At 40.0% G+C, this 14697-nt stretch overlaps 1 protein-coding gene across 1 annotated transcript in view; it reads right to left on the bottom strand.

The window, feature by feature from the left end:
• The window catches only part of celsr3 (cadherin, EGF LAG seven-pass G-type receptor 3), a 262123-nt gene that overhangs the window by 151046 nt on the left and 96380 nt on the right, over positions 1–14697 (bottom strand). The window contains exons 8-9 of the mRNA XM_048547414.2: positions 6056–6181; positions 3875–4044 (exon numbers count right to left, since the gene is read on the bottom strand). Of these exons, the coding sequence (XP_048403371.2) occupies positions 3875–4044; positions 6056–6181 (296 nt within the window). The remainder of the gene's footprint in view (positions 1–3874; positions 4045–6055; positions 6182–14697) is intronic.

Genomic DNA, 14697 nt, shown 5'->3' on the forward strand with positions numbered 1-14697 from the left:
ACTGCAGAAAAATGAAGAGTCTTACTGTAGCAATTAGAATTCATGATTGATGCACTGAAGTGCAGAAAGCTGTTTGATCTGTGTTATTGATTGCAGAAGCAATTTCTAATAATAACTAACCAATGGAAGCAACAGCTGAAGAACCTTCCAAAGGCATTCTAATAGCCATAATGATAATAACTTCTGAAATGAAAGGTTTAAAAGTCCACTTCATATAAGTATGTTACTGACTATCTCACATTTGGTTAATTTACTCAGCTGGTGCCTTCCACTACTTCTGAGGCAATTGAAGAAATCTGCAAGACATCAAAAGCTCTGACACACTTCAAACAAATAAGCTTCCAATTGAAAATTAGCCAAAGGAAAAGAAAGCATTATTTGTTCAATAAGATAAAGGTGTCATCAAAAATGTTCACTTGTTGGAATAAACTGAAACAAATCAAAAGATCAATTCAGCCCAACTGAGTGAACTTATCCCTCTAAGATACAAATATCACCATCATCATCCTAGACCAGAATCCAACTGTTTCTCAAATGAATAATTTGTGCTCGCCTGAAATAGTATCTGGAAATGCATTACTGCTGATCACAATCCGAGACTATACCCCGCTGAGCTGAGTGTCAGTACAATAAAATAAGCAAAGGAGCTAGAATCACAGGACCTTACATTATATAAGTCTTTCTGTTCCATCATGCCTCTGTCAATACTTTAAAAGAGGCATTCAATTTCCCACAGTCCAAAAATTTTTTCCCCTTTAACTATTCATCAAGCTCCCTTTGGAAGTTATTACCAAAACTGCTTCCACCAGTCTTTCAAACACCGCACTTTAGAAAGGTGTCAAGATCTTAAAGGTTGCAGAAGAGAGGTCAAATAACCTCAGTTACGTGAGAGGTGTGGTTAAGTTGCTCAGGCTAGCATCCCAGGCTCCACCAGTGATGTTTCCCCCATCATAAGCAGGAATGCTCGCGGACGAGTGAACACGTGCAGCTTCATTTCCAACTCCTCAGATACTGAAGCAGTCTCTGTCCCGATGCAGCAAGACTTGCACAACATTCAGGTTTTAATTGTAAAATGGAAAGTAACATCCTCGTAAAACAATCCCAAACAGGACAGTTTAACCACTGCCCCTTAACATTCGAAGCTTTTGTCAACACCGAAGCCCCCACTAGCAACATCCTGATGTTACCGTTCACTAGAAACTGAACTGGACCAGCCAAATAAATAATGCAGTGACAACAGCAGGTCAGCAAATGGACATTCTGCCCTGAGTAATTCATCTCCGATTCCTCAAAGGTTGTTGACTGTCTAGAAAGCACAATTTGCCTCCCATTAGTCGAAAGATGTGTAGGCTAGGTGGATTGGCCATGGTAAATGACAGCATCCAGGATTGTGTAGATAGGTGGATTATCCATGGGAAATGCGGGTATACAGGGAAAAGATAGGGGGGTGAGTCTGAGTGGGATGCTGTTCTGAGAGTTGGTGCGGACTTGTTGGACCGAATGGCCTGTTTCCACACTGTAGGAATTCTACGAATTCAGGAGTAGGAGGGAATTCTTTTACCGTATCTAGACAACTGCAGTTCTAACAACATTCAAGAAACTTGATACCACCTGAGAGAAAGAAGCCCTCTTGACTGACGCACCATCCACCAACTTCAACAGTCACTCCCTCCAACACTAGCACACAGTGGTACCATCATATACCACTGACAAGATATAATTCATTGATTCATCAAAGCTCCTTAGACAGCACTTTCCAAACAGTGACCAAGACACCTAGAAGTTCACAGCCAGCTGTAGCATGGGCACAACATCCCATGCAAATTTCCCATCAAGTAACACATCATTCTGAATTGGAGCCAGATCTCCATCACTTTATTGTCGCTGGGTCAATATCCAGGAACTCCCTTTTTAATATCATTTTGGGTGTTATCACAGGGACTGTTGTATTCAAGACGGAAGACTCTCATGGCAAATCAGGACACTTAAAAATTGCAGGCATTGCCAGCAACACCTGCATCCAGAACAGGCAAAGTTTCTCAAAAAATGCCTGTCCGATTCCCTTTTAAAATCACCAATTTTAAAATACAGTTACATATACAGATTAATTCTCCACCACTTTTGGGCAGGTAAAAAGTGAGAAGTCACACAACACCAGGTTATAGTCAAACAGGTTTATTTGAAATCACAAGCTTTCAGAGCACTTCATCTGGCAAAGGAGAAGCGCCCTGAAAGCTTGTGATTTCAAGTAAACCTGTTGGACTATAACCTGGTGTCATGTGACTTCTGACTTTAACCACCTTAGTCCAACACTGGCATCCTAACATCATTTTGGCAAGTAGCCACTGAGTAATGACCTGTACCGAGGAACACCACCAAGAAAATAGGTACAACTCAACAGTTTGATATATTGGTGTATAGTGTTTAGTTTGAATCCTCCCAATCACACCAGTAAACCTGACTACAAATAAATTGATCCCAATCCTTCTGACGTGTACTTCATTCCTTCTGAATTGGTGCCTCCTACTACAGAACTGATCTCAAAGTCTCAAGAAACAAATGCCTTCCCTGCAGCCCAATGCCTCAAGGCACCTATTGATGCTTCCTCCCTTTAATTTACCACTCTTGTTAGCAGATGGGACCAGAAGCAAACCAGAAGTTACAATCATTGAAATTCTTTTTTTAAACTTCCTCCTGAAAATTTGACCCCAAAATCTCAAAACCTGCCTCATTTTAACATACAGACTATATTTAAAGCCATAAAAGGCAGTATATACAAAATGGGAAAAACTACAGGCAAAACTAAAATCAAAACTCGCAGCAGACTTGCTGAATTAACTACTTGAACTCTCCCGTAATCATCCAAGGGAATTGAATTTGATTGAAATCCAGATTATTAAGGAAATTATTTCCCTCAATATCATCTGTGAGAGACATAAACTGGCCAGGGTTTAGGCAATTTGCTCAAAAATTATCCTAATTAACAATGTCACTCATCAGCCAGCCAACCTCAATTACCTGCCTTTGCACAAAGACCAATACCCTTTGAAATCATCCTCTTCATATGCAGGCAGGTATTTAGGGGACCAAGATAATAAAATGTGAGGCTGGATGAACACAGCAGGCCAAGCAGCATCTCAGGAGCACAAAAGCTGACGAAGGGTCTAGGCCCGAAACGTCAGCTTTTGTGCTCCTGAGATGCTGCTTGGCCTGCTGTGTTCATCCAGCCTCACATTTTATTATCTTGGAATCTCCAGCATCTGCAGTTCCCATTATCTCTGATACTATTTAGGGGACCAGTCTGCTTGCATGCATGTCAAGGGTACCACAATTATGCACAGTTCCCAATAGGGAGGGTAGGCAGTCTTCTCACGTTTCTGATTATGTCACATTGCAGAGAAAGAGTACACATCTGCAAGCACAGAAAATATGCCATCTGGCTTAAATTCGCAGTTTTTAAAAAATTTGTATGAGCTCTTCATTCCACAAGTTTGAGAAAGTGCCATTAAGATAGAACACTTAGATAGCTTGAAATTCTCAAACTAAGCTTTTAACGTTAACGATCATTAAAATTTGCATTTCTTTTATTGGATTGTAAAAGTCAAGATCCGTTTTAAAGGTTGGGTCAGTTTTATAGATAAAGATATATATCTGCATGCGGTCATGAATGCACGTGTGACAAAAAGAGCAAATGGTATTGTGCGTAGTTGAACATGGATGCAGATAGGAGTAACTGACTAATATGTACTTAGCAATACTACTTGCCTCTGTACCACTGATGGCATTGCCACTCTGGGCAATCTCGCCAAATCTGACTGTAAATTAATTGAAAGAGATTCAGATTGATTGGTAGAAACAGATTATAGAAGAATACCTGGCAGACAATGGTAGTATACTGTCCAGCATGAGCTTGCACCAGCACAGCTTCAGCGTGACGTGTTCGGAACATAAGTCCTAGGAACCATGGAATTGAGATCTTCACGTCATTCTTAAAATCCCAGGAGAGTAAACTATTTCCTTGAAAATGGTATGGATGGTGCATCACTACAAGTGAATACAAAGAAAAATAAAAATGACAGATTGTCTCCGAAGGCATGACTCTGTGGCTACATTTTACAGGAACATATTTTGCAATACACATTCCAGTGATGAAATAGTCATTTGCAATCTGGATGATACAGGTGATATTCCAATATCTGTGTGAGTAAATTAGATCCCATACTGCAATGAAAATTGTTAGCCATATATTTATGATCAGCATATACAAAGTCAGCGAGATCTTGCTCAAATTGGGCCAATGGGCTGAGGAATAGATGATGCAGTTTAATTTAGACAAATGCAAGGTGTTGCATTCTGGTGGGTCAAACCAGTGCGGGACTTGCACAGTCAATGGTTGGGCCCTGGGAAGTGTTACTGAACACTGATCTAGGGGTACAGGTTCAAAGTTCCTTGAAAGTGAAGTCACAAGTGGACAGGGTGGCAAAGATGGTTTTCAGCATGCTTGCTTTCATTGGTCAGAGCACTGAGTACAGGAATTGGGATGTCTTGTTGCTGCTGTACAAGACATTGGTAAGGCTACATCTGGAGTACTGCATGCAGTTCTGGTCACCCTACTATAGAAAGCATACTATTAAACTAGAAAGAGTGGGTGCTACCTGGACTGGAAGGTTTGAGTTATAAGGAGAGGCTGAAGAGACTGGAACTTTTTTACCTGGACCATGTGAGATTAAGGGGTGACCTTACAGAGGTTTATAAAAAAATGTGAAGCATAGATAAAGGAGATAGCCAACAGCTTTTCTTAGATGGTAGTGGAGTCTACAACTAGATGGCATAGATGGGGAGAGATGTACAAAAGGGTCCAGAGGGGCAACTTTTTCACACAGAGGGTGGTGAGTGTCTGGGATGGGCTACCAAAGATAGTGTTGGAGTCCAGCATAATTTTTTCATTTAAGCAACATTTCAACAGGATGGGATAGGTCTGGAGGGATATGGACCAAATGCAGGCAAATGGACTAAATTAATTGTGAAAATTAGGCAGCATGGACAAGTTGGCCGAAGGGCCTATTTCCATGCTGCAAACATCAATGATATGCTGAAAGGCAGATCCCACAATGCAGAAGATATTTGTACTGGGTTACTCAAATAAATGCAAACACTGAAGTGAAAACAATGCAAGACACAAGGCATGATGTTAAACATACCTTTTCACAAATTCAGTGAAAGGTTTTTCCCAGAGTTGAGATGTCTAATACAAGAAGTAATGCATTTAAGGTAGGAGGGGGAAGTTGAAAGGAGATGTGAGGGGCAAGCTTTTTTTTTTACAGAGAGTGGTAGATGACTGCAGCACACTGTCAGACGTACTGGTGAAGGCTGAAAAAAAATACAGGCATTTCAGAGGCTTTTAGACAGGCACATGAACAAGCAAGGGATGGAGGGATATGGGCCATGCGTAGACAGAAGGGATTACTTTAATTTGGCATCATGTTCAGCACAACATCGTGGGCCGAAGGGCCTGTTCCTGTGCTGTTCTGTTTTATGTTTGTATCAATCTTTTTTGAAATTAAAGAAACTTTGCACGAAGAGCGTTTCAAAATACACATAGTCTCAATCCATATCCAATTAAATTTTGTCAACTATCTAAATTGCATTAATCCCCAATTTCCTCTCCCTGTGCTATACGAGTAGGATAGCTGCATGACCTATTTCCAAAACCCTGTCAATACTAATCTAACTGACTGCCAGGAAGTGTGCAGCAGCAATTGGCTAGGGAATTACAGTTTGTAGAAGTCACATCTCAAAGCTCTATTCCACAGTGAATTAATGCCTCAATGAACTGTGCCACCAGGGATATACATAAGCTCAAACAGTTACTTCCATGAACATGATTACTTTAGTCTGTTATTGGTTTGAAACACGGGAATCCATAGTGCAATTGTGACAGCCTAAGGTGTCTGAAAAAAACGCTGGTTACCAACCAGTTAAAATTAATTTTAAATGCTAATTATTTGACCATGTCTTTCTTATTATACAATGCAATCTTTCAGCCTTGGCTTACCTTGCCCGCAGTCCTTGCTTCCAAATCCCAGAGGACATTCACAGAGAAAAGTCTCCCAGATAACCATGCATGTGCCTCCATTCTTACATGGATTTGAATCACAGAATGACTGTTTCATATTGCACCCTGACAAAGATAATGTGACAAATCATAAAATCCAAGTTCAAGAAGCAACGTTGCACAAAATTACAGAAATAGCTTGGATGCAGTTGGAAGTCATGTCAAAACACAAAGCATTGAATTCAATATCTGGTTGTGATCCAATGGTAAAAGCACCGTATGGCACTTCATAATGCAGTATTATCTTTAAAACCTCTAAAATCTTCTTCATATTTTCTTAAACATTACATCACAGCATGATACACATTAAAATAACCATAGATCATCACAGTGTGGAAACAGGCCCTTCAGGCCAACAAGTCCACATCAACCCTCACAGCATCCCACCCAGACCCATCCCCCATAACCCACCTAATCTACACATCCCTGAAAACACTATGAACAACATTACATGGCTAATCCACCTAACCTGCACACCTTGGACTATGGGAGGAAACCGGAGCACCCAGAGGAAACCCACATAGACACAGGAAGAACGTGCAAACTCCATGCAGACAGTCACCTGAAGGTGGAATCGAACTCTGAAACGTGGTGCTATGAGGCAGCAATGCTAACCACTGAGCCACCGTGCCAGCATATAATTTTTACGTAACTTGGTTCTTAAAGCTAAAATTAATACTCAATTTTCATCATTCAACTCTTTCTCTGAGTTGGCATCTACAATTTTTACCATCTTTTCTTTCTCTCAGATGCTGTATCTGTCAATTATTTCCTATATTTCCTGTTTCATTTTAAATTTCCTTATAATTTTGTGTGATACATGGAATATAAACTTAAGTTGTATGGAATACAATTGCCATCAACCTTCCCATGTCCTCACCACATATAATCCTTGGTCCCTCCTCCTCTTGGTCTTTAATATGCTGCCCTTCAGCAAGAAAGATAGCACAATTTCCAAGTGTATGTCAATGATGCATCTACCCCTCGACCAATTCTCTTTTACTCCTATAATGACTGTGTATCGTTGAGTTGCTCTTTTGAAAGAGTTTTCACTTCTTCAACTAAACATTGAGAAACATGAGCACCACAACCACCACTTTTTCAACTGGAATCCAATCTGGCCACTGACTCGGGCTGCAACAGCCCATTGTACTTTCAGATTCCTACTGAACTCAGAAGTATTTTCAACTTCATATATGCTTACACTTAAAAGGACTACTTTAAGTTGCTCTTCAATTATCTTGCTGAGTATAAGTGATTTTGGTGGATAAGTTTAAAATTGACCTGATATGGATGTCAGAGCAAAGGATACTAGAATTGTTTTTGCATTTGATAGTTCGCAGTATCATGTACATATTTTCTCTATGATGATTCAATTACACACAGGTAGTCAAAGATGGACACCCACATGCAACATTCAAAACTGAACTTAAATTATTTAGCAGGCAGTTGAAACAAACAACCTATTGGAAAACAATGTATTCAGAATGTAGCCAATATTTCAAATAAAAGAAATTGAAACAGGAAATACAAAAGGCTGGCAAGATACAAGACCAGAAAAATCACAGGATGCTCATCATAGCAGGTATCCTAAAATGTAATAACCATTATCAGGATTGGTTAGAAGTACAAGTGATTTCATGGCTATGCCCTTATTTTTTAAATCTTTCATTTGAAGTAGAATGTCTGGACATCCCTTTGTGATTACAATCAGAAAGATTAATGTTTACTTTATTTTATAAGTGTTCCATGGTGCACATCATTAACATTTCTGTAATGTATGTTACATGTACCAGGTGATGTTTGAATTTTGTGGTGTTTTAAGAGATGGTAATGCTGATCTTGAGAAAATCTAAGACAAAGACTGTTGGTTGACAAGAGAAGCATAATAATTCTCAACTAATTACCACAAAATAGGAAAATATTTGATGTCCTCATTGCAAGGTGTGTCATGATATTCTTTTTAGATGTTCATTCAATGTAAGATATGAAGAAATGTTTGACAATATGATTCATATTTCAGTTCCAAAGTGTACTTTATCAGCGTTAAGGGACTTATAAAAAATTATCTGGATGCTTGCAAATCACTGGAGGACACCAAGTGATGAATATTACATTGTTTTTGGTCACTTATGGTAAGGGATTTTAACTTCCCAAGTACAGACTGGGATAGCCATAGTGTTAAGGGCTTGGATGGTGAGGAATTTGTTAAGCAAGTACAAGAACATTTTCTGATTCAGTGGATGTACCTAGTAGAGAAGGTGCAAATTTTGACCAACTCTTGGGAAATAAGGCAGGGCAGGTGATTGAGGTGATAGTCAGGGAGCACTTTGATTCTATTAGTTTTAAAATAGTGATGGAAGAGGATAAACTGGATCTAAAGATTAGAGTTCTAGATTGAAGGACGGCCAATTTTGATGGTATTAGGTGGGAATTTTCAAAGGTTAATGGGGGTGGATATTTGCAGGTAAAGGGGCAGCTGAAAAATGGGAATCCTTCATAACTGTGGTAACAAGAGTCCAGAGACAATATGTTCCTGTTGGGGTGAAGGGCAAGACTGGTAGGTGTAGAGAATGTTGACTGACTACAGAAATTCATGTTTTTGTCAAGAAAAAGAAAGAAGCATATGTCGGGTATAGACTAGAGAGATCGCCTGAATCTCTAGAAGACGATAAAGGCAGTTGGTGCATACTTTAGAGGGAAATCAGGCAGTCAAAAAGGGGACATAAGGTAGCTTTGCCAAATAGGGTTAAAGAGAATCCAAAATGATTCTGAAAATACACTGAGGAAAAAGGTTAATGAGGAAGAGAATAGAGCCCCTTAAAGATTAGCAGGGCCACTTATGCTTAGAATTGCAAGAGATGGTGAAGATGCTAAACAAGTATTTTGCATCAGTATTTACTGTGGCGAAGGATGTAGAAGGTACAGAATGTGGGGAAACAACATTACAGAAGAGGAGTTGCTACATGGCTTAAAATCCACCAAATGGTGGATAAATCCCTGGGACCTGATCAGGCATATCCTAGAACTCTGTGGGAAGCTAGGGAAGTGAATGCTGAGCCTCTTGCTGACATATTTCTATCACTGATAGCCACAGGTGAGGTGCCAGAAGACTGGAGGTTGGCTAACGTGGTGCTGCTATTTAAGAAAGGTGGCAGAAAAAGCCTGGCAACTACAGACCAATGAGCCTGTTATCCGTGGTGGGCAAGTTATTGGAGGGAATCCTGAGGAACAGGATTTACATGTACTTGGAGAGGCAAGGACTGATCAGAGATGGTCAACATAGCTTTGTGCATGGGAAATTGTGTCTCATTAACTTGATTGAGCTTTTTGAAGAAGTGACGAAGAGGATTGATGAAGGAAGAGCAGTGGATGTGATCTATATGGGCTTCAGCAAGGCATTTGACAAGGTTCCTCCTGGTAGACTGGTTAGCAAGGTTAGAACACATGGAATACAAGGAGAACTAGCGATTTGGATACAGAACTGGCTAAAGGATAAGAGACAGTGGGTGGTGGCGAAGGGTTGCTTTTGAGACTGGAGGCCAGTGACCAACAGGTGCCACAAGGATCAGTGCTGGGTCTGCTGTTTTTCATCATTTATATAAATGATTTGAATGTGAATATAGGAGATATGGTTAGTAAGTTTGCAGATGACACCCAAATTGGAGGTGTAGTGGACAGTGAAGAAGGTTAATTCAAACTACAACAGGATCTTGATCAAATGGGCTGAGGAGTGGCAGATGAAGTTTAATTTAGACACATGTGAGGTGCTACATTTTGGAAAGGCAAATCAGGGCAGGACTTATACACTTAATGGTAAGATCCTGGGAAGTGTCGCTGAACAAAGAGACCTTGTTGAGGATGTTCACAGTTCCTTTAAAGTAGTCGCAGGTAGATAGGATAGTGAAGTAGGTGTTCGGTATGCTTGTTTTTAAATGGTCACTGCATTGAGTATTGGAGTTAGCCAGTCACATTGCGGCTGTACAGAACATGGTTAGGCTAATTTTGGAACACTGCGTGCAATTCTAGTCTCCCTGCTATAGGAAGGATGCAGTGAAACTTGAAAGGGTTCAGAAAAGATTTACAAGGATGTTGCCAAGGTTGGACGGGATGAACTATAGGGAGCAGCTGAATAGGCTGAGACTACATTCCCTGAGCATTAGAGGCTGAGGGGTGACCTTATAAAGGTTTATAAAATCATTAGGGACATGAATTGGGTAAATAGACCCTTCGGTCTAGACTCGAAATTTTGGTTCTCCAGGTCCTCTAATGCTGCTTGGCCTGCTGTGTTCATCCAACTCTACACATTGTTATGTCATACTCTACAACATTTTGGCTTTTTGTAAACTTGCCATAGAATAGAAAACCTTTTTACAGTTTATTTTATGGGATTGACAAATTCAATAAAGCTCTTGCCTGCTAGTTTTAATGATCTAGAATGCTGATCTTTGTCACATTACTGCTATTATACTACACTATTAGCATTGTGAAGGTTTTCCTCTATATTTATCAATAGCTTAATTTAGAGGGAGACTAGGTTTAAGTGTTAGAGCAGAGATAGATGATATATAAGGGACTGGGTGAAACAAATTACATGAGGATATTGATTAGTTCAGAAACAGAAGAGGGGTCAAACAGTGGAAATGCAAGACTAAAATGGATGCAATAGACCTGTGAAAATGCCTTCAGCTTGGTAAATGAGTTTGGTGAACTGCAAGATTGAGTAAGCACAGGGGTTGATGACAGTGGCAATCATGCTATTAGGTGTAGAATAACTATGAAAATGAGGAAAATCAAACGAAAATATTCAACTGGTGGAAGGCCGAGTGTGAGCTGAAATGAAATCCAGCCCAAGTGGCTTGGAATCAATGTCTGGTGGGTAAAACAATAAATAAACAACTGAAAGCCTGCAAAGGTAAGATAGATCATGAACAGACTAGTTTACATTTCCATGACAGCAAAAGTAAGGACACCCAAAGGTACAACTCATGTGAAAGCTAAAAATGAGATGAAATGCCATAGAAAAAAGGCCTCACAATTAATGTTATTTTTATAATTCTGCAGAGATCCAAACAGAACACAAAAAGGACATAACTCTAAAGGAGGTAAGTTTAAAAGAAGGAAGTAAAAGGGAAAAAGTAAATATTACTAAAATTAAACAAGGTTCCAGTCAGTCCAGACTGAAAATACTGTGAACAGTCTTGGTCCCCTTATCCAAGGAAAAGTGAACCAGAATTAGAGGCAGTCTAGAATAGGCTTACTCAGTGGATCGTTGGTGTGGAAGAATTTTCTTAAGTATAGAGGTTGTGTACACTGAGCCGGTACTCATTGACATTAAGAAGAATGAGAGTTGACCTTACTGAAACACAAGTTACTTAGGACGCTTGACTGGATAAAAGCAGAGAGGATTCTTCCCCTCGTGGGAGAGTCTCGGACTAGAGGGGCATAATCTCACAGTAAAGGCCACAGATTTAAGACAGAAATGAATATAAATTGCTACTCAGAGAGTAGTGAATCAGAGGAATTCATTCAGAAATCTCTCAAGGCTTACGAGCTAAGTATATTCAATGTTAAGATAGATTTGAAATCATTAAGGGAATCAACAGTTATGTGCATTAGACAGGAAAGTGGAGTTTGAAAGATGTTTATCAGATCAATTATGATCTCACTGAATGGCAGTGCACACTCTATGGGGTGAATGGCTTTCTTCTGTTCCTATGTCTTGAGGTCTTTGGTCTTATTTAAAATGGATATTGAATTAAGGAACTTTAAGTCTTTTTCGAAACATCGAAAGGAAAGTTAAACAGGGACTAAAACGGAGATGTTCTTGTGGAGGCAAATGGCATGGTTTGACACAAAAATCAGTACTTTGCATCTGTTGTCATTGACAAAAGTTCTGCTAATATCAAAGCAAAAGGGGGAGTAGTAAATAAATTGAGTAGGAGAAAAGTAGATGAAGAAGTTAAAAGGCAGTGTTCAGGTTAGAAATATTATTGATGAGAAGTTATCAAGCAAGGGTGGAAATTATGCAGGCCCTGGCCACAAACTCCCGGTCCTCCTGGCAGACATGTCACGGTACTGCAACTTATGCACCCATGTTCAAAAAAGACAACGTGGATAAATGTGACAATTACAGACCAGCTGACCTAACATCAATAGTGGGAAAGTTTTCAAGGCATTGACCTGAGGCAACAGTAATACTGAAATAGAAAAATGCACATTAATAAATGGGAGTCAGTTCAGATTTGTTAAAGACAAATCTTGTTTGATTAACTTGATTGTGATATTTCTTCAAAGAACTCAGTGGTTGGACGATGGCGGTTACAGAGTTAATGGGTTGTACTGCGTGGAAACTCAACCTTCGGTCCAACTCGTCCATGCTGACTAGATATCCTAAATTAATCTAGTTCCATTTGCCAGAATTTGGCCCATATCCCTCAAAACCCTTCCTATTTATATACCCATGCAGATGCCTTTTAAATATTCTTATTGTACCAACCTCTACCACTTCCTCTCGCAGCTCATTCCACACGCAAACCACCATCTGCATAAAAAATCTTTCCCCTCACACCTTCAACCTATGCCTTCTAGTTTTGGACTCCGCTACCCTGTGGAAAAGATCTTGAACATTCACCTTATCCATGCCACTCATGCGTTTATACACCTCTATAAGGTCACCCTCAGTCCCAGCCTACTCAGCCTCTCCCTGTAGCTCAAACCTTCCATCCCTGGTAACATTCTTGTACATCTTTTCTGAACCCTTTCAAGTTTCACAACATCTTTCCTATAGCAAGGAGACCAGAACTGAACACAGTATTCCAAAAGTGGCCTAATCATTGCCCTGTACAGCTGCAACATGACATCCCAACTTGTATACTCAATGCATTGACCAATAAAGGCAAGCATACCAAACGCCTTCTTCACTACCAATCTACTTGCGACTCTGCTTTCAAGGAACTATGAACCTGCACTCCAAGGTCCTTTGTTTTGCAACTCTCCTCAGGACCTAACCATTAAATGTACAGGTCCTGCTCTGATCTGCCTTTCCAAAACACAGCACCTCACATGTATCTTAATTAAACTCTATCTGCCACTCCTCGGCACATCGGTCCACCTGATCAAGGTCTCATTGTATTCAGAATTAATCTTCTTCATTGTCCAGTACACTACCAATTTTGGTGTCATGTGCAAATTTACTAACCATCTAACTAACTAGATAAAGCACCCCCAAATAGATTTGTAAATGAAATTAAAGGTTATAGGATTAAAGCAAGTGACTGTGTGAGTATGAAGTTGACTAACAGGAGGAAGAGTAGTTGTTTTTCAAACTGGAGGAAATCGGCCAGTGGTGGCCCCTAAGTCAAAGGTGGAATCACCATACTTTTTGACATAAATTGGGTATTGGGTATAAAGTGCATAATTTTGCAGATGATGAAACTTGAAAATGTAATAAATTATCAGGAAGATACTAACAGAAGCCAAAAGGTAATAAATAGGCTGATGAAACAAGCAGATAAATGGCAGATGAAATTCAACACAGACAAGAGTGGAGTGGTTACTTTTAATTCAAAAGAATAACACGAGGAAGTGTAAACATACAAACATATGAGATCGGAGAAGTAAACTATTTGGCCCCTTGAGCATGCACCATCATTCATTGAGAAAACGGCTGATCTGTTTACATTTGGAATTTCACATTCCTGTCAACATGGATAACACCTGATCCCCCTGCCTAACCAAAACCTATCCACCACTGTCTTAAAAATATTTGATGACTGCTCCTCCACTGTCTTCTACTTAAACCAGATGGCATGATTTTAAAACGGATGCAAAAAACAGAGACCTGACTAAGTACAAACACAAATCTTTGAAATGCAGCTTTGGATTCTGCCAACCATTTAAATGCCTCCTTTTAGGACAAACTGAGAAGACTTTTGAAAAGATTTATGGGATCCTGAGCTGTACTAAAAGGCACATAATTGAAAAGCAGTTTAGAAGCTGGAAATTCTACAGAGAATAACCTACTTGCTGATTCTGCGAAGCCTGTCCGTCATTTGCAAGACACAATTGAACAGTTAGATAGGCTACGCTCCACTTATCTGAACAAGTGCAGCTCCACACTAGAGGTATTCCATGTAATTCAAAATAAACCAGTCCACCTGACTGTCACCCCATTCACCATCCCCAAACATTCTCTCTTACCAGTGGCAGCAGGATGGGCCATACAAGACTCAATGAGTCAACCTGCCAAGCTTCATTCAACAACTTCCAAAATTGCAACAGCTAATACCTAGAAGGGCAAAGGCAGCAGTCATATGGAATTATCACCTGCAAATTTCCAACAAAATCATATTCCATCCTTTTAAGGCCAAAGGAAAGGATGATGAGGGAAATAAGGGAAAATGCAGCATGGTGGTTCAATGGTTAGCACTTCTGCCTCACAGTGCCAGTGACTCGGATTCAATTCCAGCTTCAGGCGACTGTCTGTATGGAGTCTGTATGTTCTCCCTGTGTCTGCCTGGATTTCTGCTGGGTGCTCCGGTTTCCTCCCACAGTCCAAAGATGTGAAAGTTAGTGGATTG

Source organism: Stegostoma tigrinum, chromosome 11, assembly GCF_030684315.1.
Source record: "Stegostoma tigrinum isolate sSteTig4 chromosome 11, sSteTig4.hap1, whole genome shotgun sequence".
NCBI lineage: Eukaryota > Metazoa > Chordata > Chondrichthyes > Orectolobiformes > Stegostomatidae > Stegostoma > Stegostoma tigrinum.